This window comes from Electrophorus electricus, chromosome 14, assembly GCF_041902795.1.
Source record: "Electrophorus electricus isolate QZ-2024a chromosome 14, ASM4190279v1, whole genome shotgun sequence".
Classification (NCBI taxonomy): Eukaryota; Metazoa; Chordata; class Actinopteri; order Gymnotiformes; family Gymnotidae; genus Electrophorus; species Electrophorus electricus.
Genome location: NC_137510.1, coordinates 5,552,482 through 5,580,000, shown reverse-complemented (window position 1 = coordinate 5,580,000; position 27,519 = coordinate 5,552,482). Strand labels below are relative to the sequence as shown.

Sequence of the window (27,519 nt, the reverse complement as noted above, 5' to 3'; positions counted from 1 at the left end):
TCAAGGGCTTTTCTCATGTGGATTTTATAAGGTAGGAACACAGAATAAAAAACTATGTTGGATTTCCTAAAGGGAGGAACAGAAAACCTGTTCTCTCTGTGCGTCCCTGTGGATGTCTCGTGGCTTTGCTGTGAATCTTGCAGCTTTTCATACAAAAAGTCGGCGGGCGAGCGAATCCCGCTTTTACCATGATCACCTGCGCCGGGCGCTTGTTACAAGACCATAGGGAACACGTCGTGCCAGGTCCCCTCCGAGACTGGTCAGGCCAAGGATTTCAGTGTGAGGTTGCTGAAACCTCCGGCGGCTTTGGCACCGCAAAGACTCTGCTGCCTTCAGATCGAGGAAACAGGTTTCAGTTCCACTTGCCACACGATGGTTTGAAACATGAATCGGCTATCCGGACGCATACGGACGTGGATGTCCCACCAGGCCTTTCGGAGGTATTATTTTAAATCATGTCGTACGGGGTCATGTGGTGGATTCCAGAACGGAAAGTAACGTCCGGTGTCACCGTGGCAGTTTGGACCGTTACTGGGTAATGACGCCAACAGATTTATGCCGATAACTCGCGATTTAAAAGAAGAATTCTTAGCACATCATCCCAGACCCCCCCAGTTAAAGGTCAGATGTGCACTAATGTTCATGAAGTCACAACTGCAATAGGAGTTATAACATGGGTCCACTCAGTGGAGCCAATTTTGCTAATTTTGCAAACAACAACTTGTTTGGGATCTGCACTCTAACTTCTCCTGCTTTAATGTTCCACATATATTTCATCTATGTATACTTGCATATATTTTATATGATATACTTCCATATGTCTGCCAATCTTTACAGGACACAAGCCAAACATTATAGCGAACTATTCAGAAAATATTGTAAAATATATCTGGAGCTTCCAAAATAACATATCACATACACTGATGTATAGTGCAAATAGACTTTGGATATTTAGACAAAATATACCTATATATTTTTCTTAGTTATGGCACCGTGTGCATGATAATTTAAAAAAACAAAAAACAGTTAGCTCAATTAGCTTTTGGAATTGATTTTAATGTCCCTTGCATAAAGTATCAAGTTTCAAGTTTGGTTTATTTGTCACGTACATAGTTATACACGGTATAACTCGCAGTGAAATGGTTTTGTGAGTGCTCTGTCCAAACTGAGGAAACAGGGATATATATATATATATATCCAAAAAATATATAACAATGTATATACAATATATGTATAATATGTATATATACACAATGTACAATGTATATATAGATGTATGTGTATGTACACAATGTACAAATCCAGTTTACAAATTTACAGAGCTACAGTCACATGGTGGTGGTGGTCCCCACAGTTTATCAGTTTCCCTGATTCAGGGCCCGAATGGCCTGTGGGAAGAAGCTCCTCTTCAGTCTCTCTGTAATGGTCTTCAGGGAGCGAAAGCTCTTCCCTGACCTTAACAGAGAGAAGAGCCTATTGTTGGGATGGGTGGAGTCCTTCGCAATCCTCCTGGCCTTGGTCTGGCACCGCTTGTAATAGATGGTCTGCAGGTCAGGAAGTTCCATATGAGTGATGCGCTCTGCTGAAAGCACCACCCTCTGGAGTGCTTGTCCTGCTTGGTGCTGTTCCCAAACCAGACTGTGATGTTCCCCGTGAGGATGCTCTCGATAGTGCAGGTGTAGAAGTTCAGCAGTACCTTGGAGGTCAGTCTGAAGTCTCTTAGGCGTCTGAGGTGGTAAAGACGCTGACGAGCCTTCTTTGCCAGGGAGTTGGTGTGGTGGGACCAGGACAGGTCCTGCGAGATGTGAACTCCAAGGTACCTGAAACTGTCTACTCTCTCCACCGTGGTTCCATTGATCCTCACAGGTTGGTAGTGCCGCTCCTGCTTCTTGCTGCAATCCACGATCAGCTCCTTTGCCTTATTGACGTTTAGGAGGAGATTATTTTCCTGGCACCAGTTTTCCAGGTGTTTAATCTCCTCCAGGTAGGCCCTCTTGTCGTTGTCCGAGATCAGACCCATGACAGCGGTGTCGTCAGCAAACTTGACAATGATGGTGGAGCTGGAAGTGGCTGTGCAGTCGTAGGTGTACAGTGAGTAGAGCAGGGGGCTTAGGACACAACCCTGAGGAGCTCCAGTGCTGAGGGTGAGGGTGGATGAGACACAGTTGCCCACCCGTACTGATTGTGGTCTGTCTGTTAGGAAGTTGGAGATCCAGTCGCACAGGGATGTATGCAGTCCTAGATCCTCCAACTTAGTAGTGAGTAGGGAGGGGATGATGGTGTTAACTGCTGAACTGTAGTCGACAAACAGCATTTTAGCATAATTTCCCCTCCCTTTGTCCAGGTGGGTCCGTGTGGTTTGGAGCAGATGTGCAATTGTGTCATCAGTGGAGCGGTTCTGGCAGTATGCAAACTGCAGTGGGTCCATGGAGGCCAGCAGTGAAGAGGTGATGAAGACTCTGACTAGCTTTTCAAAGCACTTCATCACGACTGATGTGAGGGCAACAGGGCGGAAGTCATCTATCATCTATCATCAAGTGCATGCAATAGCAAAATATATTCTGTCATGTTAAAATCATGCATGCTTATTGTAAAGGACTTCATACATTTATTTGGAGTTCACTGTTGTTGTTTTTTTTACTTAGGTTATGTCTCAGTCAAAATATACAATAGTATAAACAAAATATGGTATTTTAGCTTGACTTAATTCATAATTCATCCCTAGTAAGGTGATACTTATTCACATCTGGTCTGTCACAGTCCTGCCTTAAGAGTGCAGGTTTCATAACTGTAAAAGAAACAGCAAAACTAATCCCAGATCAGAAGCAAACTCCAAGTGGTACTGATGCCAACCTGAAAGCCTTACACGGTCACTTGTCAGTGCCAAACCAGGGCCGGTGCCAAACTGGAACGTTTTTGCCATTAGGCTAACTAGTCCCTATTGCGGGACAATTACTTTTAGCTACTGTCGTTCATTTTTAGCTACTTTAGTGTTGGACGGAGCATTCCTTTAATCACCACAAACATATGTGACACGTTCGAGAGAGGCAGTTAAGCTATAATGGACAGGTGGAAATTTACAGCCATGCTTAAGGTCTCACACACACACACACCAAGCGACCCTGGAGCAGTGCGGCGAGCACGGATAGGCCGGAGCAAGCACAGGTCACAGCCCCATGGAGCGTGTGGGAACACGCGGTGATCACCGGCTCTCTGCTGCTCAGCTGTGGCTGCTCAAACAGTCAGAAATCAACTGCATCGCCCGCAACGCCAGCCGTTGCTTAGCAGCGAGACGCTGCTGACACAAAGGCAAGCGCAGACAAGGGTCTCAGAGCGGGGTAAAGAGCGGCCTTAAACACAAGGCTGCAAACAAACACACCAGTCCATGCCACCAGAGGGACAGGGAAAAAGTGTGGTTTGATTACTGAGCTTAGTACTTGCATGCTTGTTACCAACAGTGAAGGACAGGAAAATCAATTTTATTACAATCCAGCAGGGGTTGCGCAATATACTGTTTGTCGATTGTTATCACGATATTGGGCTTTGCAGCGCTCATATCCCAGAAGGCTGCAATATGCAAATTAGCTCTCTAACAAATTACACAGACTTGTTATAATGTGAGCACCCTCACATCCTGGGTTTTTTTTGTTTTTTTTTTGCCCATGTCATCCAGCTCTGTTATAAACCAATTTTTTAAGCAGATCTTTTTTAAGAGATCTGCTGCCTCAGAAAACGAGAAACAAAGGCCACCTGCACTGAAGTGTTATTGACAAATAACAAGCCCATTTCACTAATCCAAGTGCGCGACGCAATGTCCACCAAAACCACTGAACCAGAAAACCTAACAGGCATCAGCAAATGCAAACTGACCGTGGCGAGAGACAGGACACGCCAGGGAAGAACGTTCATGTGTCACTGCGCGACTAGTAATGAGCAACTGTCCAAATTGCCCCCTAGGAAGTGCCCACATGCCTGTCTTACCTTTAAAACCTTGGACACACTGTGCTTCCAGAGCTGCTTCCTAAACCCACCGGACATCGCAGTTCCTCGCACAGGTAGCTCAGGAATGCAAGCACGTCACGGAGTCTGGCCAGACCCAGACCAGCCACAGCCAGAACGTCATGAGGAGCAGAGGCTGGCTCCCACCCAACTCCTAACCGCTACCTGCCCCCCAGGGCCTGTGGAAGTCACCTATAAGCCACTTAAAGCCCCGGGAACGAAGCCAGAAACAGCCCGAGGGAGTTTAGCTTCTAAACCATCAACGTCCATGTTAATCTGTACCTAGCTGACCACACACTGCAACCCAAACTGCAAGTACTTTCCTCTTGTTGTTCAAGGCAGATGCCATCACGCTGTCGAAACCCACTTTTGGATGAGAGCCTGTGATCCGGCGGGATATTGCCATGGCGTGAAATGGTTCGCTGAGACGTGGCTTAGTCAGGTGGGTATAGGGGGAAGACATTATGCGCAGTGTTTTTGGTGAGTAGTGCAATTTGGCTGCACGTGCCGGCAAGAAGATGAAGTGTGTTTTTGTATGGGAACAGAACGGGCCTCGGTAGCAAACAGGAAAAAGGACGGCTGGCCTTGATCGGAGAATTTTCAGCCCAGAGATCTTTCTAGAGATATCCTATGCAAAAAAGACGAAAGAATACACCTGCTGCTTTGAGGGCAGCACTAGAAAGAACTGAAAGTAGAAGGTTTATTGCTCATCTAAGCCAAGTTTTAGACACGTATACAAGCTCGGTGAAGATGGAGAAATCCAAATGGTTTCTGTAGTATCGAGAAAAGGTGATGGAAACAGGTGTAGCATGTGTATGAGGAAAGGGGGAGAGATACTGTGCCCCAGTTTGCCTTCCTGATAAGACATCCAGTAAGGGGCGTGAATTTGAGATGCACGGGTTCAGCTTACCTTGTTCTGAATGTCTGACTCACTATGCAGCATGCCGCCTACTTCAGCGTTGCCAGGTCCTCCGATAATCCTCCTCTTAATTAATATTACAGCGTCCCAGGTCAAAACCCGGCGATGCGGTCACCACTGCCGATAAGCCCCCGGAATATTAAGCGAACCGTATGTGCCGTTCCGGTTTCCACGCTGGCTCAGCAGCCGAAAGGCCCAGATATTGGGTGACCCGCCTGCTGGCTTGGCAATTAACAGGAGGGCCCCGTGCCGCCGGAGCGGAGTGGGCCACCGTCGCCAAGGTTACAGCAGCCAGAGCGAGGCCTCCTGCTAAAGGAAGCGAGAGCCTTCGACCGTCCCACAAGACACACCGGCGCCTGTGCGAACTCTGGCGCACTGGCGAGACCTGCTGTACGCAGATCAAGAAGATCGGGTCCTTATCTGGGTGAAGTCCGCCGTTAGCATTAAAAAGGAGGGTTACAACAGCTCGGGGCCACATGAATATAAATGCCGCGTATGCTAACGTTTTAAAAACTAGGTTGCTGGGTAATCACCCTGGGAAATGGAGTCCAAAACGGTATGAGCAGGTAAAGGAGTCAGCAAAAACTCGCCTGTTCCCTAAAGTTGCCGGAGTCTGGTCAAAAATGACATCATATTTTAAACCCCCAACCATATGGAGGCGTGAAAAACAAGCGCACAGAACTGGTTCCTAATTAATATCTGAAAGCGAGCCAACGGAAGCCTGCTGTTATGGAGTGGTAGCAGGCCTGGTCTCTTTAACTGCCTGGCACCAAGTCCTCCATGACGCAGGCAAAAAACGCTCCAGCGCAATTAGATCGCGAGGCTTTGTGTCTGTTCTTTTGGTTCGTCACATATTGGAAGCATATTGGTGAAATTGTGAAGGTAAGGCAAGGCAGAGCAAAGCAAGCTGATGTGAAGAGCACGTTTTACGCACGAGACAAAACGCGACGCTTTACAAAAAAAGAGTGCACAAGACCATTGATTTTCGTAGAATAGATGATTTTAATAAACATAGGCAAATTGAATTTAAAATAAATGAAATGGAACTATAGGGCCATAGGTTGGCTTGCATCGTTGGGTTATCCAAGCATCTGGAATATCATGATTTATCAGCATGCTGTCATCTGGAAGATTTGAGATTTGAGTAGGATTCTTGCAGCGTGCAATCAAGACTTTTGAAATCTGTTACGGTGTTCTTTTGCATACCGTGACCTCCTGCCATGTCAGTATTGCGAAGGCCAGTACTGTAATAATGACGCTTCACTCAGGGCTACCAGAGAAGGGAAAGCTTTAAGTAGGGGGTTCTTTTTCTCAAGTGGTGGTTGGGGAGGGAGATGGTGCTAATTTAGACCCAACAAAGCCACGCTCCACTGGGATCACAGCGCTACGTGGGCGCTCATGGGGTGCACATCGACCCACGTCTCGTGCTGCACAGTTCGTTATGTGTGGAAGCCAAGCACCAAGCCTTGCATTTAAAAGCAGCAGGGCGTCAATATTTCAGAGAACCGCAGCTGGTATTTCTACCATGAGCTGCCTTTTAGTGGGGCCCGTGTAACTAGAGACTGTGATGAATAATGCAGTGGCTCCAAGAAGTGGCCCTCCAGGTGGAGAGCATACATACGGCTGCCCCACACGCAACACACATACACGCAACACACACACACAGACACATACACACACACACACACACACACACACACACACACACACTCATACACACGCACACGCACAAGGGAGCCTTCCTTCAGTTATCCAAATTTCCATTTTGCCTTCCATGCCAAATGCAAACATCTAAGCTTGAAATCTACAAGCATAAAGATTTATTATTTTTTTTAATATGCAAGCTGGCAAAGACTCCCAGTCATCACCTCAATGTTACGGAAGAAATCTAAACCCAGTTTAAGGCACCATTAACCACCAGAATTAAATCTCAGGTGTTGTCAGGGAGTGGGCTGATAAACACCAACCAGCATACACAGCACAGATGACTAACTATGCTATGCTACGCTCATCTGAATTAGAATCAAAATCAAAACGGGCTTCACTCGCCAAGAAAGATGTCACTCCCAGGGAATCTACCTTGGCGGTAGCTCACAGACAAAGCAAATCTACCCTGTGCTTTGCCCTGCTGTTCCATAGCAACCCAGGTAGCCGCTGGGCACCTGGAGTTGCTCCATAAACAACAAGTTTGTTCAACCCGGGCCTGTGCTCTGGAATACTTGGTTTTTTTTGTTTTAAAAAAAAATACTCCTTCCAGCCAGCAGATGGCGCTTCCTCTCAGGGAGCACATTACAATCTACCCGCGTTTGCCTCAGAGAGGAAATATTTGAAAATGCAGACACTACTCGGGCTGTGGTGGTGGAACAATGTTACAAAAGAACCCCCAAAATGACACTTTGAGTCCTCTTTGAGGGAAGGGAGGACATATTGCCCACGGAAGAACAATAAAACGCAATGTCATTTTCAAAACAGGTTTTGTGTAGGGAAAAGAAATAACAGCTCTGGCATGAATAGAAAACATCACCATGACTCTATAACTGTGAAGAATGTTATGAGCAATGTAGGTTGAATGGGGTGCCCATCCCAGAGCTACCCCCAGTACAAGACCCCCCCCCCCCCCCAATGTCTTATATAACCCCTAGTTATTCTTTGACCCCAGAAGGGCAGGAATAACTAGTTAAAGGGCTACATTAGCATAAATAAACATGATGCCCTGATGTGTGCGATCTAGTGGGAACCGATTAGCACTGTGCAACTCCACTGGTGTTCATTTACTTCTTGCTACATTTTTAGGGTAAAGTATTGATTCGGTGAGCGAAAGTACTCTCAAAGGCCAAGCTGGATACTGACTGTGCAATTCATTTGAGCGTATGAGTGTTCTTACACCTAACACTCACTGGCTCCCAGCACATTTGGACCAGCTGTTAACTATTAGACTGTACTGTGTAGATTCAAGTTTTTATTTGATATACGGCTACTGTTTAATAGTAATACTACTCCTAATAAAAATAATAATAAAACTTAATCTCTACCTAAGGTAAATGTGTTTAGGAAACTACAACAAGATTAAACTGTCTTGTATACAAGTGTCTACAAATGGAAAATCTTCAGTCATGAAGTTAATGATTAATGATTATAGTTAATGATTATAGGTTCAATCTTAAACCGCTGCTTATATTCGTCATACTACTAGTCCACCGTTGAACCCCCATCGATTAACACTGTTACTACTTAACCTGTTAAATAGTAAATACGCTGCTTAAAACTCATGCTAGATAGTGAAATAACATGCGACTGAGATAAAAGCGATAATAAACAGTTGATTAGTGATTTTCATTAGTGATGTAAATCCAATGACACATATGCTAAATAGTTAGAAGCACAATTAAACTCTGATGTTTTAGGCTTTGAGGAAAACATTTATACAATTATAGGGCTATGCTTCCATCTACTGGTTATTCGTTAGTATTGCTTTCAATGCTTTTTTTTTCTCCAATAAAGCTCGCCCGTAATTAAATAGAAAATAGTCAAATATACATGATAAAAGAGCAAGGTTTGTTGTGTTTTCATTTTATTTAGATTTTAATTGCATTTTTTAAAATTAAGTCTACGTTTAACAGCACAGTGTTTATACATTTGTGAACTGACGTGTGCGCATGTATTTATATCTTAATATTTTTGATCACACTGGCATAAAATTCAAACCGCTTAAACCTGGCGATTCGAATAAATGTTAGGTTTCTGTGTGAGTGTGTTTGTGAGATAGATGCAACCTATAAGGCTAAACAGGAAAGAACGTTTCACAACGTTAGAACTTTTCCAGAAAGTCATCGAGAAATTATAACTTTTCCACTCGAATTTTCACAGACCATTAGACACCGATTTCGACACACTTTGACACGTGTGAATCCCGGTAACGAGAGAAGCGACGTACCTGCGCCTCTCGGATGCTCTCGGCGGGAGCGGTGGGTTGGCTCATCCTTACCCGGAGATTGGACTTGTTTGATCGGAAACCGAACGCCACATTCTCACGTTCATGAATTTTTAGAGAGTTTGCAATATCAGATGTTCGATACATCTTCCCGTGAACAGGCCGCTGACGCCGTCTACTGCCATCCAAGCGCACCGTGCCACCGCACTCATATCTCTCTGTAGCCCATGCTCGGTTTCTGTCTTACAGTCCAAACTGTTGTGGGCGGTTGCCGTGGAGACGCGGGGTCTTGGGGCACAGTAAGCCGCCACAGTCCATTCCTGTGAACAGGCTGGCGCCATTTGAAAAAGCTTAAGCGAACTCCTCTTTATCAACAGAACTAAGCGATATGACCTTAAAAAGACTGAGTCCAGTATACTTGATACCAACGTTTAGGATTGCGCTAAATTAGGGTCCGTGACTTGACGTGTAATTCTCAACAACAGCCAGCAGGGGGCGCTATTAGACAGCCTACCCGTCCGTCTGTATTCGCACACACTATTCCATGTCTTATTAGGACGCTGCAATGTTTGCAACAGCCTGGTAAATCATCCATAGCCTAGACGTGAACAAATGGTACAAGAGCGGTGTCGTCAAAAATAACCAAAAAAAGGTAATAAATAAGAGAGAAAAGAAAAACAAAAACAATCAACAAAAAAAGCAGGCCAGCAACAGAATTTTTAAACGATATGCTATCAAAAAGAACCTTGTGGACAAGAAAGCAAAATATTATTCTATATTAACATTATTCTTTGTTTACGAATTGTGTATTTTATGTTGTGTTTTCGGTGGGGAACGCAAGCCTGTGGTTCGTTATTTTCTGGATCCTACCCATATTCTTTTTTTTTTATTACCAAGCCTTTTTTTGGTTCTGTGCGCGGTTTTTAATCGAGCTTTTCTGTTTATTTTATGATCGCTTTCCGGGCTATAAGACTTACCTCGGGGGGTGTGGGGGGAGCGGAGTTTTTGGGGCGTGTGATAGGGGATTCCAGGAGACCCCCATTCAAACCCTCCCCTTCCCCCTAGCGTCGCCATCGTCTCCAGCTGCACTCAGGAGCGCCGCCGACTGGTACGACTACTCGCCCAGTAAGCCAAGATGGAGTCGCGCTTCTCACCGAGCAAAGGGACGTATCCATGCACACTACGCTTCCTTCTTCAATGAAACGGATTTTCCCCACCAGTCCTTCAGCATCGGGCAACTGAATACGGTCGGGCCGTCGGGGGGGGGATTTTTTCTTTTTTTTCTTTTTCGGATAGTCGCAAATATATGAAGCCATGAGCTCGGGGGGAGGCGAAGACACGACTAAGGACGGGGCCGACATAGCGGCGTTTTTCAAATCCGGTGAGTCGGGACGCGTCGCCGTCGGTTTGGGGCGATGAACCACCACCGCCGACGCTGTTTGCGAATAGCGGGCGGACGCGCAAACAAAGCTCGTCCTTTAGCTGTGAGTCTGCAGATGTGATGTCGTGCTCGGGCGCCGCTGAGGCAGGGGAATATAGCGGTTGGCATGCGTGCTTTAGATTCTAAGATATAGGTCGTCCATCCTGCAGTACGGACTCGTAATCCTGTGGAAAGCTGCATGAAAGAAAATATATAGGCCGGTGCGTCAGTAGGTAATGGTAGGTGTGAAATCGGCCAGGTTGCTTCTATTGTAACCTACAGATGAATGTTCAGCATTTAGGAATGCATTTGCTGTATTCTGCCCCATCGTCGTTTGAATCAGCAGCTCAAAGCAGCTCGTTTTTGTACGTGTTTGTGCGGGGCACTACGTATTATACCTAACTGTTTTTAAGTATGACGTAGGCTTTATCTGCTCTCTCACGGTAGCATGACATCATCTTTATAAACATCGTGCAGCGACTAAAATAGGTGCCTTTGGGTTTCGGCCATGCTGTGTGCGGAAGACGGTGCAAAACGCGCAAGGCGAAAAACACACAACGAATCCGCGCATGGCAATCGTGCATAAAGCTGTCTTATTATTTAGTCCACGAGCTATAGGTCGGTGTTTCCCCCGGCTCTGCTCCTGCACGCGCAGCCCCCACCCCCCAGCGCACCCATTTCATGCTCGTGAAGGACTCGCTCATGTGCTGATGAGCAGAACCAGGTGTGACGAGAACAGGGGAGACCAGAGACAAGCGTCAGCATTGCGTGGCTACTCTGGAAACACATCTGGAAGACCCCACTGATAATGTCGCCCACGTTCGTTCTGCCCCAGTTTCAGAATTGTGGGTGAATGGTCACGTGATTCAAACCTACTGCATGCACTGAGTGCTGAGTGCTGAGGTTCCTATAGCACTGCTGGTGGCTGTTCTACAGTTAGCGGTGTCTTTGCTGTGTGTTTCAGCTGTCTCCAGAATGTCAGGAGGGCACCCTGTGCTACACGGAGTCAGTCTGTCTGTGTGTGTGTGTGTGTGTGTGTCTGTGTGTATATATGTGCATGTGTGTCTAGGGTCAGTGGTAGCTCAGTGGTTAAGGTACTCACTTGTAATCAGGAGGTTGCCAGTTTGTGCCCCAACACTGCCAAGTTGCCACTGTTGGGCCCCTGAGCTAGGCCCTCTACTGCTCAAATTGTACTCACTCATAATTGTAAATTGCTTTAGATAAAAGTGTCAGCTAAAGGTGTGTGCTTGTGGATGACTTTGTATATGTAGTGAAAACAAGTATTATTGCAAGTCTTATTACCTTTTATTACAAATCAAACATCAGTCCTAAACAGTTTTACACTGTGAACTGTGAAATGTGAACTTGAACTGTGAAATGTGAACTTTATAATCCAGAATTGGATTTACGCATTGCTTTCTTTGTGGATCAGGATCCTTACTGATTTTTTTTGGTTTTGTTTAAATACAGAAAACAACATCCCATTGTAATAAGCTGCTCGTGGAGTCCAACACAGTCCTGAAGTTTTTTTTTTTAGTGATATTCAGATTTTTAAATATATATTACTCGGTGATATTTAATTGAACGTAACATATCAGAATTATCAAAGGGACAATTTCCAATTATGTATGCATATGTATACATGCCTAATGACACAGGAACAATCAACAAATATGTCCGAAGACCAGTGAAAATCCTGACAGAAGCTTTTATTTCAGTGAAGTTTCTTCCTCTCTGCTATGAGAGATCTGCCATCTTTTTTTCCCCTCACTTGAGCTTCTGTTTATCATGACTGCAGGTTAAATCCTGCCGTAATCCAAAAACGGTGTCGGTAAAGCCGAAAGTGAGTGAACTGGAAGGTAAGCATCTCGATGAAGGTGGATCTTAGAGCGCTTGCTTACCTCTGGGATCCTGCCCTAAGACCAGATGGATCAATACAGCATTGTGCATTTCATGCGTTTCTAAATGTACTGTTGCATGTTTTGGCTCTCATTAAAATCACGTTACAAAGCCAATGAGAATTGAATCCTTAAATAAAAGCAGGATTGATTTATAAATCTGTGGCGATGGTCATTCAGTGTGATGTGGCCCCATTTTGTGAATATATTTGTACAGTTTTTAGATTTTTTTGTGTGATCAGTCCAAAGATGTGCTGTTATTAAGATTGAACGGGTCGGCGGGTCTTGGACACTTTGGCGCTGACACGCAGGCCCTCGTCCTCCGTGCGGCAGGCTCCAAATGCTTTTGTACCTTCCTGGACGCACCTTCTCGTCACCCCAACCCCCCACCTCCAACCACTGAGTCATGGGCGGGACCTCTGCGGGTCGGTCAGCCCACCTAAAGCCCTTTTGTTCGGTTTCCAGCACTTGCTTGTTGTTCCCCACCCCGTTGCCAGAACCGGCTTTGCAGCGATGCACATGGACAAGGATGGTAGAGACACAGCTGCATACAAATGAGTTGTTTTTCATCTGTTCTGGTTGTTGAGATTGTCTCTCAGTGCCGGTGGGGGGGGGGGGGTGGTACTGTGTTAGTTTTTAAGAGACCAGAATATAGAACGATGACCTAATAACAGGCACTGCTATTGCCATTAGTAGCACAGAGGCTGAGCACATGTGTCAAACTCCCATCCTGTAGATCCAACGTTGCACAGTTAAGTGTTTTCTCTTCCACTCGCCGGCTGATTTCTGAGGGCAGTCGGTCAGGTGCTGTGGAACAACAGGCACTACCGTGCGGTCATTTGTGTGGCCATCCAGGACCTGGGGCGAATGCTACCCACGTAGCCTGTCTGTTGGTTGAGCAGCAGCTAGTGGCTCTGCTCTCGGAGATGAGGAAAATGGTTTGTTCTGCATATCGGGGTGAAAGCAGGCCACCAGCTACATGTGCCTCTCTGGTCTTTGGAGGCTCAGTGATCCACTTCATCCCTCTCACAGACTAGGATGATTTGGGAGGGAGACTCCTTCTGGCTTTCACAACATCGGAAGATGTTGCATTGCTTGGCCCTTGGTCGGTGTGCCTAATAACGACTCTTGAATGATTTATGATTTATGTTTCGGTTGATTGGTGTGGGGAGCAAAGACCGTGAAGGTGAAAGGTGACAGGGAAGATACCGTGGATGACCCCTCAATTCCATCCACTAAAACTTCTGAGGTAACACGTGGATGTCCGACTGTGAAATGAACACCAACAGGGTCCTGACACAGCCAATGATTGTCCCTGATGGACAGTAGCCCAGTAGCCATTGGAGAGGTTTTTTAATCAGGCCTGGTTTAGCTGCATGGTTCTGTAAAAAAGAAATTTTAAACACCCAGATGATCAGACCAGGGGATGGGGGCTTTGCTTTCATTTTTTAGAGGGTGACGTTACCTGGGCACTCAGGTCCAGCGTTGTGCAACCAGCCATCCCATTTGCAGGAGAAAGTGGCTCTCAAACGTGTTTCCCCGGCGCAGATCGGCGCGGCGATGAGGTGGGATTATCTGCCATTTTCCATCACGCCCGGCACATGCAGCCACTTAATTCTACAGAGAAGTCACACTGACACTGCTGGGATTGTGCCTTGTGATGTGGTAACTATGGCTTTCTGTGCTGGTGGCTAATTTAGAGTGGCGGGTCCCCATGTGTAGCACACATGGGCGATAATTGAGCCTCTTACGATGCTCCTCCAACGGCTAGATGGCTGGGCAGCCCGACACTGAGAGGCATCTGCAGCTTCCCTGTGGTTTCCGAGCAGAGTTCAGAACCCGACTTGACGGTTCTTATCTGGGGTACGGCTTGTCCCGAGAATATCTGCACCCATGTGGTATCACCGTCGCCCCCTCAGTTCTTCTGCCTGCCAAGTTTACCGCGGTAGGTCACAGCTGCAGTAGACACCCATTAAATTCCTCTGAAGCAGACAGTCACTAGATTCCTCTGAAGTAGACACAAACTAGATTCCTCTGAAGTAGACATTCACTGGATTCCTCTGAAGTAGACACCCACTAGATTCCTCTGAAGTAGACACCCACTAGATTCCTCTCAATGACACCCACTAGATTCTTTGAAGCAGACACCCAATAGATTCCTCTGAAGTGACACCCAATAGATTTCTCTGAAGTGACTCCCACTAGATTCCTATTCCTCCAGATTCCTCCACAGTTCACTGGATTCCTCCATAGCAACAGAAACTTCGAGGCCATCACTACGTCCTCCCTAAACTTACAGGGATGGCTGAGTGTAGACGGCCTGCATTCGAGGTCAAGGGTTTGGATGAACGTGTCCTGGTCTTGGGGAAAGAGCTGATATTATTATGCCTAAGGCTGTAGAACCATGAGAAGCCATTTGTTACTGCTTCTATCATATTGACTGTAAGGCTCCATTTGAGATGTAGTGTCTGGCTATGTCAGAGCAACTTATGACTTTCTCATTGGTGCAGTCGTTTTGTCATTTGCCTTTGGCAGACTGATTGAGCTTTGCTCATTTCCTGCAATCTGCTGTGGTGTTTTTGACTCCAAGGAGTTTTCGTAGTGGAAGTCCTTTGCTGTTTTTATTACGCCTGATTAGAGGTTAGCTCAAAGAGTCGAGACAATTTGTGGTTTGGAGGCTTCCTTACTTCGCCCCATTTCAGCAGTCCACAAGATCTATACAAGCAGAATAAAACATTTTATCACAGATAATCAGTACTGAGTTCATATTTTCCCCCTAAAGAGGCAGTCACGGATGCAGTTAAATAAAATGTGGTTACAGGCACGTTCAGTGTCATTTTGGTTTATTCTTCGATTTTTTTTGTGTTTGTATTAATTACTTTTATTTTTGATGGACTAAGTACTGACTCAAAGCTTCTACTTGTCAGACTCTCCTAGTAAGACGTTGTTTTACATATTATTGTTGAGCAACACTTGCGAACCTCAAGCTCTGTTTCAGTTTCAGTTTATTTTCAGGAATATAAGGCCAGCCGCCATAACCCTAACCCTAACTCCATTCCATAATGGATATGATATGCTAATTTCATTGTATTTCTAGAAATACAAATATATGTGACAACAGTGGAAACATTATGTGTTAGCGAAAGATAATTTCGGTATTTATTATGTAAATCATGATACAAAGAATGGTGACATAAAAAAAGGTTTCTTGTCTTCTGTCACACAGGTGTTCAGAATTAATTCGCAATATGTACAGATTTTATCTTCTAGTGGTGCACTTCTCCAGGTTCTCCAGTTTCCACAGCTGAATGGTGCCCTGAACATATCAGAACACAAGTAATGGTTATTAACTGCATGCTGTGTATAGAATTAATTGAATGCGTCAGAATTATATCAGACTGTATAAGAGAGTATATATTCAGTTTGTTATTTTTTGAGATTGAAGTGTACCACACATCCAAAAAAACAACAAAAAAGCAAAAGCATAATAGTTCTTATGTACCCTACACTTTGTTCCTCCTATACCTTAGGGAAACCATAAAAATACTGAAGGCTTCTGACAGAAGAGACCCACGCACGGTTTCTTCTAGCTATATCTAACTTAAAAAGGATATTAGAACATTTTCTTGCACAAATGTTATCAGACACTGACATTAATTTTATCTAGTACATATTGGCCGTATTATAACCAGACAACGCAAAACTGCTCGAGTCAATCAGAACGACCTCATTACACATACCTGTGCGGATACTCTGTAGTTTTTAAATGTTAAAGAAACCTGGTAGTTCCCAAAGCCCCACATCTCGAGATCTATTGTATTCCAATGATCCTTTTACTCAGAGCAGTTGAAGGTTCGTGGAATAATTGCTTCTCTGTTGTCGTAAACAATGCCAGAGGGCGAGATTGCTGTTGTCAGAGAGGGCCACGTTTCTCACCTGCCTGTCTCTGCGAGTGCAGTGTCTGTTATGGCAGGAGCAGGTCCATGATGAAATACACTACCTTCTTTCCAGCTTAGTGAGTCTGCTAGCTAGCGTTCTGTAGCCTGGCAATATTGTCAAGTTTAGCTTCTGGAAGAAGAAGACTGCGATGAAGGCAAGCTGGCAGCTGCCTTTGGAGAAGTAGCACTAGGTTGTCTGAAGCTGATTTACAATACAGTGGGGGCAGGTGAAGTGTGTGTGTGTGTGTGTGTGTCTGTGTGTGGGGGGGAGGGGCGGTTAATGGCGTTTGTTGGTGTACAGGAGGAAGGACAGGGTGGAGTTCTTGGTTTTCTGAACCCTTGCGTTTTCCTTCAGATTTACATGTCACACTCAGACTTCCCTAGCCTGCATTTCACATAGACCTAATTGCCGGTTGGCCTCAGTGGAATCTGCACGCAGAATAGCATTATGGGTCATGATGCGGCTAAGCGATGTCATCGCATTTGGAAATGGAGCAAGAGCAATTGGCTATTTCCCACGTTTGGTTCTCTCTCTCTCTCTCTCTCTCTCTCTCTCTCTCTCTCTCTCTCTCTCTCTCCGTTGCTCCCCCCCTCTTACTCCTTTCCCTCCCATCTTTTAAAGACCATTCCATGCAGTGAAGCTTGTGGGAGGTGTGTTTTTATCATGAAGTTGCATCTCAACGGCAGCCAAAGCCAAAGGTGATGTCCCGAGAGAAAGATCTCTGTGCTTTGATTCTTAAGTAGACACACTCAGGCAAAGCTGGTGGCCATGTAACAGATACTAAACACTAGCAAACGCTAAACACTAGCAGACGCTAAACACTAACAGACGCTAAACACTAGCATTTTCAGTTCCGAAGCAATCCTGTCCTCATTATGCGAGCATTTATCGTCTCTTTCACTCTCAACAGAACAGCCCATTGCTATCACAATACAGTAAGTGGGCCAAAATATACGATGGTTATTTAGTTGGTACATGTGTGTTATTGATAAGGGGTAGGTCAGTGCATGTGCACACATCAGTATAAATCTGCACCTGCAGATACAGTTCTATTTGGATGGAAATTGGCTGAAATAAATAATTCATTCCGGGAACCTGGATGAGAAAGCCTCATCTGAACGAGGCCTGACTCGGTGCTCATAAGCGCTGGTCTCAGATCAGGGAAGATACCTGTCTGAAGGAAAGGTCGGGCTGTCCGACTCGGGTGGCTGCTCTGGGGTCAGTTGTGGAAGGGGAGCGACTCGCCTTATCAGTCATTGCCCATCTGTGGCTTGTTATAAGGGAGGGTTTAGACTGGTTTGCCTCTTAAAACCAGTAAGAGGCAAAGCCTCCGGACAAGCTAGAAATGTTTCTACGCTGCTATGCCAAGTGAACGGCAAACACACATTCCAACGTATGTATTGTATACACACACTAGTTTGCAATAGTGTAGCCATGAACCTGTGAATAGCGTGATACCACACTTGCATCCAGAGTGAGAGAAATGGGCATTCACTGTGTGTCTCTACCAGCGCACATGCTAATGTGTTGGTATGGTGGTCCCCTTTGCTGTAACAAAGGAAGTCGTATTTCAAATAAAATGGCTTAGGAGCAGTTTCATATACGGGGGTGGGGTGGGGTGGAGGTTTAATGAACGGAAGCACAGGCTCTGGTTCTAAAAGGGAAAAAACAGCACTTGAAGTGCAGGGGATTTGTATGCAGCTGGAAGACGTATGTTGGTATCCATGGAACAGCTGTAAAGCAGGCGCGCACACGCGCACACACACACACACACACACACACACACACACACACACATTTCCTCATTTTCTTTCAGACTCAAATTTATTTCTATAGGTTTCTTTTTACAAGTCGTCACAAAGCAGCTGTAGAAATGTGGGTCCAGATCCCTGATGAACAAATATTAATTTACTTTGAATATTCCCTTCTGTGCTGCGAGAGTGTACCCTACGGACCTAGAGACATTGTTGAGTCTAACTTGAGTCTAACTTGTGTATCAACGCCTCTTTTTCCTCCTTTAATGGAGTTTGTGTGTGCGTTTGCGTTCTCGTCTTTTTCAGCCCTATGCAAAGCGTGCTAAATCAAGACTTAACAAACTGCAGGGGTGAGCCCTGACCCTGACCATATATTTTCGGCTGAGGCGGGCAGAAGTGTCTAAACTTAACCCATCTTTGCCCCCTCCGTGACCACAAAGATGCTTTGAACTGTCAGTTCTTGTCTGAGCAGGAGGGCGATTTTTTGAACATGTGACGGTCCCGTGTTAGGTCACGTGTCTCATTTAGTTAAACGTTGTCGCCTGTTCAGAGTTCCACATCAAGGCATTTTAAGGCACACGGCTTCGTGTCAAGGAGTCTGGGCCTGTTTTATATTCATCTATCTCTGATTCTCTCTCTCTCTCTCTCTCTCTTTCTTGTTACAGATTGCTCTCTTCCCAAGTGTGAGGCTAAGCATGATTTAGCCGGACACACTGGTAAGTAACCGAACCGTGCTCTCCACCACCCCACCCCCGTTTGCGTTTTAGTGGTCTTTAAAGGCCTTCACTGCCTTTGACAGGGCTAAAACCAATCGGTCTGAGCCAAACCTTGCGAACGATCATGAGGTTCTGGTCCGGTCCAGGCCTGGCTGCGGAAGATGCTCTTGGAGATGAATGTTTTCATGTAGCGCTAGCACGGCTGCGCACACCGCAGTAAACAAGGCCTCACAGACATTACTAATACGTGGTTCAAGAATGTCTTCATTTATAATTTTGTGTTTTTTGCGTGCTTTTCCTGTCCTTTTGGATGTCTTGGGCTGGAGTTGTATAATTTTCCACACCTCGCTGATTCAAAGATACGTGCCTTTTATCTCTGTAATGTAAGAAGTGCATGGAAAATTTCAGTTTGCTGTGCAAATTCTGTCAGCGTTGGTAAATGCTTAGAGCAAATAAGTAAGCATAAAAAATCTAAAAATATCTGGATGTGCTGTACATTCAATTTTTAAAATGTATTTCTCATTTTAATATTATTGCTATTTGACTGCTAACTCTGTTAATCAACAGAGGTCACCGTGCACAGACATACAGATAGTCCTGATCACAAATGACCGCATGGTCCTTTGAGGACAAATCAAATTCAAATCATATAATTTTATTTATTTATTTTGGTTGACTTTTGGGTAGGTGCGGAAGTGCTGATTTATTGCTGTGAGAGCATATGGAGCCGTTTTAAAATGAATGATGAGGAGGTGCATATGTTGCGCACGAGTGGCCGAGCCGCAGCGGTTCTGCCGCATTCCCGGCGGTGCGAGGGTCCTTCTCTGATTGCAGCCTGAAGTGCGTGAGGCTCACACTGAGGGTTGGCTTGCCTCTGCTGGGCCCGAGTAACATTTGCACAAAGAATCCTCCCAGACAAGACTTTTGTCCGGCCTGCCAAATCACCGGTCTGTCGGCGCCGGTCAGGCCAGCCGCGGCCCGACTCACTCCGCACCGCTCCGGACCAGCTCTTGAAAGCACCAGTGTTTTGCTTAAGCCTGGCAGGAAAGGAATAAAAGCCTTAAAATGTCAGGCCTGCGTCCGGAGTGCTTCTTTAGCAGGTGGGGGGCAAAACACATTCAGCGATGGCTTGAAGGAGCAAAGTGGTGGATTGTGTTAGATAACACACAAGGCTGGGCTTACCGGGACACGTCTAACTCCGTCTGTTGCTGGCTCATCTGGTGTCATCAGCCTCCAACGGGACCCGACGGTAACAACAGGCAAGTGGAGGAGTGTTTTCCCTCCGTCCATCGTCCTGTGCTTTGATATTTCTTTCAAAGCTTCGTGTGCCTTGTTTCGTCTGCCGCATACCAAGGTAAACATGGCGAAAATGATCAAATTTGCTGACCGAGCGAAGAGACATTTAACCAGAACGAAATCAGTTTGCTCAGAAATCATCTGTATAATACTCAGTCCAATCAATTAATCAAATAATTGTTTATTATTATTGTTGTTGTTATTGCATATGGTTATGTTGTGAATCCCATAAATGAAAGGACCCAAAGCTGCTACTTAGAGACACTGTCAGCAGGGACATGTTTTGATGTGAGTGAACCGCGGGTCCATCCCTAGCGCCTACCGCACCCGTCCAGAGGGCCACCTCCCCGGTCCTAAATACCCGCTTTTCCAGGTCAGCCCTGCATCCTGTTTCCTTACCAGAGGCCCCCCAGAACACTCCAGTCCAGCGAGCACAAGTTTCTTGGCTGCTTTGAAGTTTCAGTTAGCTTCCCTTTAGAACGCCCTATCATGGAACTTCCAATGTGTGGAACCATCGCTTTAGTAAGGAACGGCTGATGGAGATGATGCAAGAACGATCTGCATTTGACGGAGATAAGAACATGAAATTTGTGCTTCACTGGTACACTCTAGTGTGTGGGGGTTTTTTTTACCACTTATCAAAGGCTTTGAGATTTGTGGAGATTACAAAGAGGGTTAGTGATGGTGAGAAAGATCTGCTACTTTTCACACTTAACTGTGCTCTAAGCAACAGAAGCCGATTTCCTGGAACAGAAGAAGCGCTACATTAAACTCCCTGTCAGTGATGACGTTACACATCAGAGGTTAGGAATGTATGTTGGTGCAAGACTGGCATTAGTGTTTGCAACAAGCTTATAGAATTATGTAAGTAATACTCATTCTTGTTCCCAGAAATCACTGATAATTGCTGTTAAAACGTCCCAAACATGAGGTGTGAATAAAACTGCGTGTTCTTCTTTACGCCCAGTAGCACATAAATATTCACTGTAAATCACTGTGAAAGTCAGAACCAACTGGGCTACATATCTGAAATGACTAATTATTACTTCATGTCTGTGCGTTCCCGTTTCTTCCCAGAGACTGGACTGGTAGGCGGAGCCTAGGCTGAGTTTAGGTGGTGTTTTCTGACCTTCGCCTGCGGGGCATCTCCGCACAGGCGGTCTGATAATGGCCGTTTTGCGCGGGCATCCCGGTCGGAAGTGGTTCCACAACCCAAACAATAGCGTCCCATAGTCAGCCTGATGTGAGCTCTCAATAGCCTGCCGGTTTGGGCCCGGGGGGGTGGGGGTGAGGGGGAATAAGTTTTCCTAAACCTGCTTTGAATTACAGCTTTGATAGGCAAAACAGGCAGCACTGATGCACTTGTGTTATGAAGAATATGAACAGTTGCCTTTGAACACGTTGTGAGGGAGAAAACTGTCTGTATTTGAGAAAAAAAAAACGCTTCAGATAATCTGCTTTGGATACAGGCTACTCAAGGGACGTCTGGCTATTCAAATGAATTAAGGTTTCGTAAGATCAAGAGTGACCCTTTTTTTCAGTGCAAAAAGGAACTTCTTTGATCATCAGCCAGTGAATGTGCAGTATAGTGCAAGTAACTTTGCTTATTGGCACTTTTGCAAAGCATCTGTCTTTTGGAGCGTTGTACCCTGAGTGGGTTAATCCCAGGTCTATTATCTTGGTGCCGTGACCCAGATAAATGTCCTCTGATGCCTATCCGTCCCTTTCTTGCCGCTAGCAAAGGTCAGCGGTGAAGTCGATGTGATGTAGCAGGGTAAATATGCAGACCCCCCTAGCGATTTGGCAATGACCAAGTGAATTTTGCAAAGACCAAGTGAATTTGAAACACAACCATTATACCTAGCCATACTTAAAGCTATGAGCAACAAAATTTGTAGCACAGACATTGGATAATCTGAATACAAGAAATAATAACCAATGTAGAGAACAATGTTCCATGATGACGGATAAAAGATTATTATTTGCCTGCGTTTGAGGTCATTTTGCCTGTCAAACGCTTACACTCGGAGACGACGCTGATTTAATGATTTATTGATACTTTCAGATTTTAGCTTTCAACTATAATGATCATGCTTCCCTGTCTATTTCCCCAGGCTCATGAGATGGGAAGATGTTTTGTGTAAAAAGAGCTCAGCTGACCAGCATATGCATAAAATTGCATAATGTAGACCAAAGCCCATAATGCACCCACAGCTAGCGCGGCACCCGGATATCTATGGGTTTACCTTATGTAGACAGGAAATGTTGTAGTTCTTCAAGGAGTTTTCCCCTCAAATTGTGATGAAAAGGGTGCATTCTTTTCTGGGAAGGACTTCAGGGCATTCAGACATATTTAGCTGTGTTTTGAGTACTGCTTAACAAGCATCTATTTTGAGGGAAGGAATATCTAGGATTTACTTTGTAAATGAACAATGCAAAAAACACAACCCACTTTTCTTGCTTCAAGTATGATTTTAACGCAAGATGCATAAAATATTTTTAGAATATTTTTTTCTGTACTTTTTAAGTGTTAAGTACAAAAATGTGAATATTGTATCTATTAAAATTAAACGTCAAATTTAAAAAGTACTCAAATTAAAAGGTGTCGAATTAAAAAGTGCTCTCTGACTTCTGAAACCATAAATGCATGAAATTCTCTTTAAGCAGTTTTATCTCCTGATTATTATTCTTGAAAGAAGAGATTTCAGAGTGTTAGGAGAGGACCTAGAAGCACGCTCTCCTCCTGTTTCCATAGCAGCATCAAGGATAATCCGATGGCATTCCATGTCCTGGTGCTCAGACTGTCACTGTTACCCCATCCTCCCTCCACTCATGCCCCAGTTAGGGCAGCCCCGGCCCATGGCACGCTGCAATCTCCTGGGGTGTCCCGTCTGCTGTCCGTCCTCCTGTGCAGGGCTCGGCCGCGCATGCCCACCTCTGAGCTGTGGGGGACGTCACAAGCGTGGTCTTGCGGATCCTCGCTGAGTCACTGAGCTCTCGTTTCTCACATCCGGCGTGACTTTGCAATTTCTGCTGCGTTCTACTAAGCGTTCGATGGAGAACAGGTTCGAGGTCATGCAAATGCATCTCGGCAAGTGTCTATCTTAAATGCATTAAAAGGGGATTGGTGGTGTTCTTTTATCACCCTGCTTTATTCTTTATTTGTTCTCTCTGTGCTCAGCCATGCCTAATGCAGAAGCTACTCCACACTCCTCAATGAACTCCTCGGTCCAGGTCACTCGGCGTACCCCTCGGTCCAGGTCCCCCGGCACCGCTAGCGCGGGCCACAGATCTGGGCCGTGTGTGCCACTGCGATGCCTGAGGCAGAGTAATTGGCCTTTGCTTCACTCTCCAGTGGCCAATTAGGTCAAAAATGGCTGAACCGATGATTGGGTCTCAAGAGGAGCTACATGGAAAATGAAGAGATGTGGAAAATCTAAGCACAGGCTCTTTTTTTGTGGCTTTAGCCTGTTGCTTTCGTAAGTAATAAGGAACTAATTTTTCCCAAAGCAGTTCATAACTGCCTATTATGAACACTGAATACTGATTCATTATACATCATAATTGCCTTTCAAAGAAGCCCTTGCTATGCGATTCAGTTTTATAACTCGGCGACCCAGATCATTTTATGCTTGAAGAGGCCATTTGTATTAACGACCATGCTCTTAGGTTAATGTAGCAGTACATGGCGTGGTCAGGGTACAGGCTACAAAGATACCAACAAGCGGGATAAGTGCTACATGCAACACACTCATTAAAAATCGCATCCGCTGACTTCTGTACTTTATGGAGAGGCGCATGGTATACCGCGCGCATATTGTGTTGTTATACACCAGTGAACCAAGTGAAAACAAAGGTAAAGGTACAGCTTCCACACTGTGACTCGCTGGATACTGGCCAGGAGTCCAGCATGGCCCAGCGCTGTGAAGCACGGTGCAACATACAGCCCAGGCTAACACACCCTCATCGCGCCGTCACCCGACAACACTCCCGTCATGCTGACACGCCCCGGCATATCGTCACCCCAACACACCCCTATGACGCTCATCATGCCGCTGCGTCCCCGTCATGCCATCACGTGAGCCGGGTGTGACGGAATCAAAGGCACCGCGGGCGTTCTCCGGCAGGGTCCTTCGAGCTATGAATGACGTAAGCTCAGCATATGTTTCTGTGCGTATCACAGTGCGGTGCACAACTAGTTAATTCGATGTTCAGTGCCAATTTTGGAGTTCTAAACAATTCATAAAATAAATGTGTTGCAATCTATTGTGCAGCATGGATGGGGTGCCATATATATGTGGCCCTTCTTGCATAGCTGATGAAGGACCTCTGTTCAAAACATCCTGTTTCTCTGGAAATCCTGTGTACTTTAGTGCAGTTTTTATTGTTACCCCCCCCCACCCCTCCCCCAACCCGTGCCATGTAATGTACTAAAAATCTCAGCGTAGTACCCAAGGTTGCCAGAGAAACATTTCAGACGTTTCAGCCAGCACTGTGCCTCGCTCGCACAGCTGATGAAGGACCTCTGTCTGAAACAAGCTGTTTCTCTCACAACCTTGTGCACTGCACTGATATCTCTGGCAACCTTGTGCACTACACTAAAATATTACATACCGACTTGGAATATAACCAATAGTCATATTAGTGAATTTGACTAACGGTTTTAGAAGCGTATCTGATTTACACAGTCCACACCTACAGGGCAGTGCTTGAATCAACAGTTTGAATCACGAGAAGCCTCATGTGAGTAGGTATGCTCTGGGTGCATGTTTTAGATAGAGCTAAAATTGAGAGGCATCTCCGATATTCGCTAAATATGATACCGGTGAGTTGTGAAGGAGTCTGTCCTCTGCGCAACCAAGCCACGCTCTGCTTTACATTTTACATCGAACCCAAGAGCGTCTTCTAATTGGTGGTCAGGAGATACCGCACTTTCCGGAGTAGTGTGTAATGAGACACAGATGATGTCATCAGGGTCCTGTCAGTGAGAGGGCATGTTGCTCTGCAGCTGTTAGTCAAGTCCTGGATGACTGGGTAGCTTTTATCTCTCTCTCTCTCTCGCTCCCCCTAGGGCTAACGTCAGACATACTCTGTGGTAATTGTAAGACATCGTAAAACAAAAGGTGGCACGGTGTGCGTAATATTTCCATACAAAGATGCAATACAGATTATCATTTTTGGTTTTTAAATTGTGGTCTGAGAGAATTCCTTTAGATTGGATATAATGTGTGTTATTGAGTAGCACTTATTTTAAGTAGTTGATGGCTAAAGTGTCATGAAATGCTAACCAACGATAGGGTGACCAACTGCATTCTTGCCAGAGGGTCAGAGGACTGTAATGGCTGGTTTAGTTTATCACTGGTTGTAGTTCAGCATTCCAATTCAGCATATACTGACATCTGCTGGACGAGAGTATAATTTAACAATAATGGGTTGTCTTCATTGAAATGTATCCCGCAATTTAAAAAAAAGTCCAAATGTACCTTTGAGTGGGAAATTGTTTTGCATAGATTGCTACGCTGGTGAGAGGACATTTCAGTGTGGTTTTAGGATGGGAGAAAAGGCATTTGGGTGGATGGAACTATGTGCTCTGCACAGTTCCGGGCGGAGCCCAGGTCCCTGTGGTTATATGCTATGTGTGTGTTGACATGGAAACCCAGTTTGAGAGACCTACAATTATCAAAATAAGAGCAGTGTATCCTAAATTAGGATTTGAAACCACACTCTGTTTTCTTAGAGCTGTTTTCTTTTTTTAATTTCACCCAAACAAGGGCAAGCTCTTCACTTGACATGAGTGACCTCCACATCACGAGTGACCTCCTTCTTATATTACTGCTTTGTTCTACAGCAAAGATGCTGTGTGCCTGATTATTTTTTATGTCTGAGGTGTGTTTTAATGAAGTTTGAAGTGTTTTTATGTATAGCTCACACTGGCCTGCATTTAGACAAAGTCTAGAGCATTTCTCTTATATAGTCCTTGGTGGTAAGACAGGAACCTCACCACTGCCTGGTCTTGTGAAGTGAAGTCCAAATGTCAGCTGTGCTCCAAATTGGCTCACCTTGTTTACCACACTGAGCTGAACCGGTGGACGAATTGGTGAGCAAAAAGGAAAGAAAGACAAAAAGGGAAAAACAGTTACAGCAGAGTTGGGAGACAGGAAGACTATACGAGGTGACTACAGTAACACACACACACAACAGAGAGAACAGTGGATGAGAATAGAGAATATTGATTTGAATGTGTAGTGTTCTGTGCATGCTGTAACCGCATGAACCAACGACTTTAACGCGTCAGCTGATTAAGTCTATGATAATAGAATCAACAAAACTGTGCAGTCTGGACTGTGAGCCTAACCATTAATTTACATATATTTACATAATTTACATAATTGATGCCCTGGTAAAGCAGTGGGGGGAAAAGTCATGCAATTTAGTTTTTTTTTTTCCCAAAATCTTTTTTTTTTTCAAGGCTTTTTATCAAATAGCCACCGTGTTTATGTTTAGGTGCCTGACCTTTGTGTTTTTTAGCCTCTCCTTCTCCTGTCGATCTCCTTGCGTCCTGTCTCGGCCAAGCTGGATTTATTCCTGCCATTCCGCGTCGGAGGAGGCGGACGCTTTTATTGAGGTGCTTCGTCATCGCCCCGACCCGGGCGGAGGGACGCGCCTCCTCCGCTGCCCACGTCGGCCCCTGAATGCTTTACGGCGAGTCGGAGATGAGGCGGCGACACCGCTCAAATTGAGGGTGTCAGGGATGAGGTGCGCGACCTTTTTTTGCTACGCGCGGCCTCCTAAATCACGGCCCCGCAGGGCAGCAGCTCGGATGCCACGATCGATTTACCAGTCGCTACGAGCAGAAACTGCTCGAGAGCCAGTTTTCACAGGGAGACCCGCTGTGTTGTTGGAGCTTTACGTGAACATAATGAAGTGCATGTGGTGATGTTTGCCATGAGCAGTAAAGATGAGAGAGTGTTTTTTACTGGTAGTAAGACTCACTGTTGTCCTTGCCACTTTCAACTGTTTTCTTTCATGTTCGTTTGTCCTGGACAGACAAAGGTAATCATATCTCACTAACAAAGAGACAGAGGTAATCATATCTCACTAATGCAGGAAATGATTACCTCCGAGTCTTTGCTTTGTTTCGTTTGGATGTCTACCGTCTTTCTTTCGCTTACGCTTTCTCTCTCTGATACGCTCTCTCTCTCTCTCTCCGTTTTACCTCTTCAAGGTTTTCTCTCCTCGAGGTTTGCTTCTCTGTATCTTGGCATAACCTTCTGTCCCTTTGTAGTTTATCATTGGCTGTGATGCCATGGGGTTTACGCGCCCCCCCCCCCACCCCCACCGCATACAGGAATAAAAGGTGAGCGTGAAGGAGACTCACTGACACTCATGTGACAAGCTCTCTCCTCAAGGAGTCATATTACATACGTGCTGTACATATGCTGTTCACGTGACCGAGCACAGTCGGCCATTTACAAGGGACGAGCGTTGAGCGCTAGGAAACATTCAGTTTGCTTTTGGCAGTTTTGGATTTTTCCTGTCATGGCAAAGTTATGGACAGCCTCTCTGTGATGGCAGAAAATAAATAATCTACACTATCCCTGTTATTTTTGTTGTTGCTGTTGTTTTTATTACTAAGTTATTCAAGTC

General features: G+C 45.3%; 2 protein-coding genes across 10 annotated transcripts in view; one reads left to right on the top strand and one right to left on the bottom strand.

Annotated features, from left to right (window-relative positions):
- dnah5 (dynein, axonemal, heavy chain 5) overlaps positions 1-9,311 on the bottom strand; it is an 83,807-nt gene extending 74,496 nt beyond the window's left edge. For 2 of the 3 annotated variants that reach the window (XM_081696275.1, XM_081696276.1), the window contains exon 1: positions 8,853-9,310. In XM_081696275.1, coding sequence (XP_081552401.1) covers positions 8,853-8,996 — 144 coding nt within the window. In that variant the 5' untranslated portion in view covers positions 8,997-9,310. Of the gene's footprint in view, positions 1-8,852 lie in introns of all 3 variants that reach the window. The other variant, XM_081696278.1, reaches the window with a different exon arrangement.
- Positions 9,312-9,876: 565 nt separating this feature from the next.
- The window catches only part of triob (trio Rho guanine nucleotide exchange factor b), an 83,447-nt gene continuing 65,804 nt past the window's right edge, over positions 9,877-27,519 (top strand). For 5 of the 7 annotated variants that reach the window (XR_014116913.1, XR_014116912.1, XR_014116911.1 and 2 more), the window contains exons 1-2: positions 9,887-10,230; positions 18,526-18,576. Coding sequence is in view for 4 of the 7 variants with exons in the window: in XM_035530611.2 (XP_035386504.2) it covers positions 10,164-10,230; positions 18,526-18,576 (118 nt within the window). In the remaining 3 variants the exon portion in view is untranslated. Of the gene's footprint in view, positions 10,231-18,525; positions 18,577-27,519 lie in introns of all 7 variants that reach the window. The other 2 variants (XM_035530616.2, XM_081696274.1) reach the window with 2 other exon arrangements.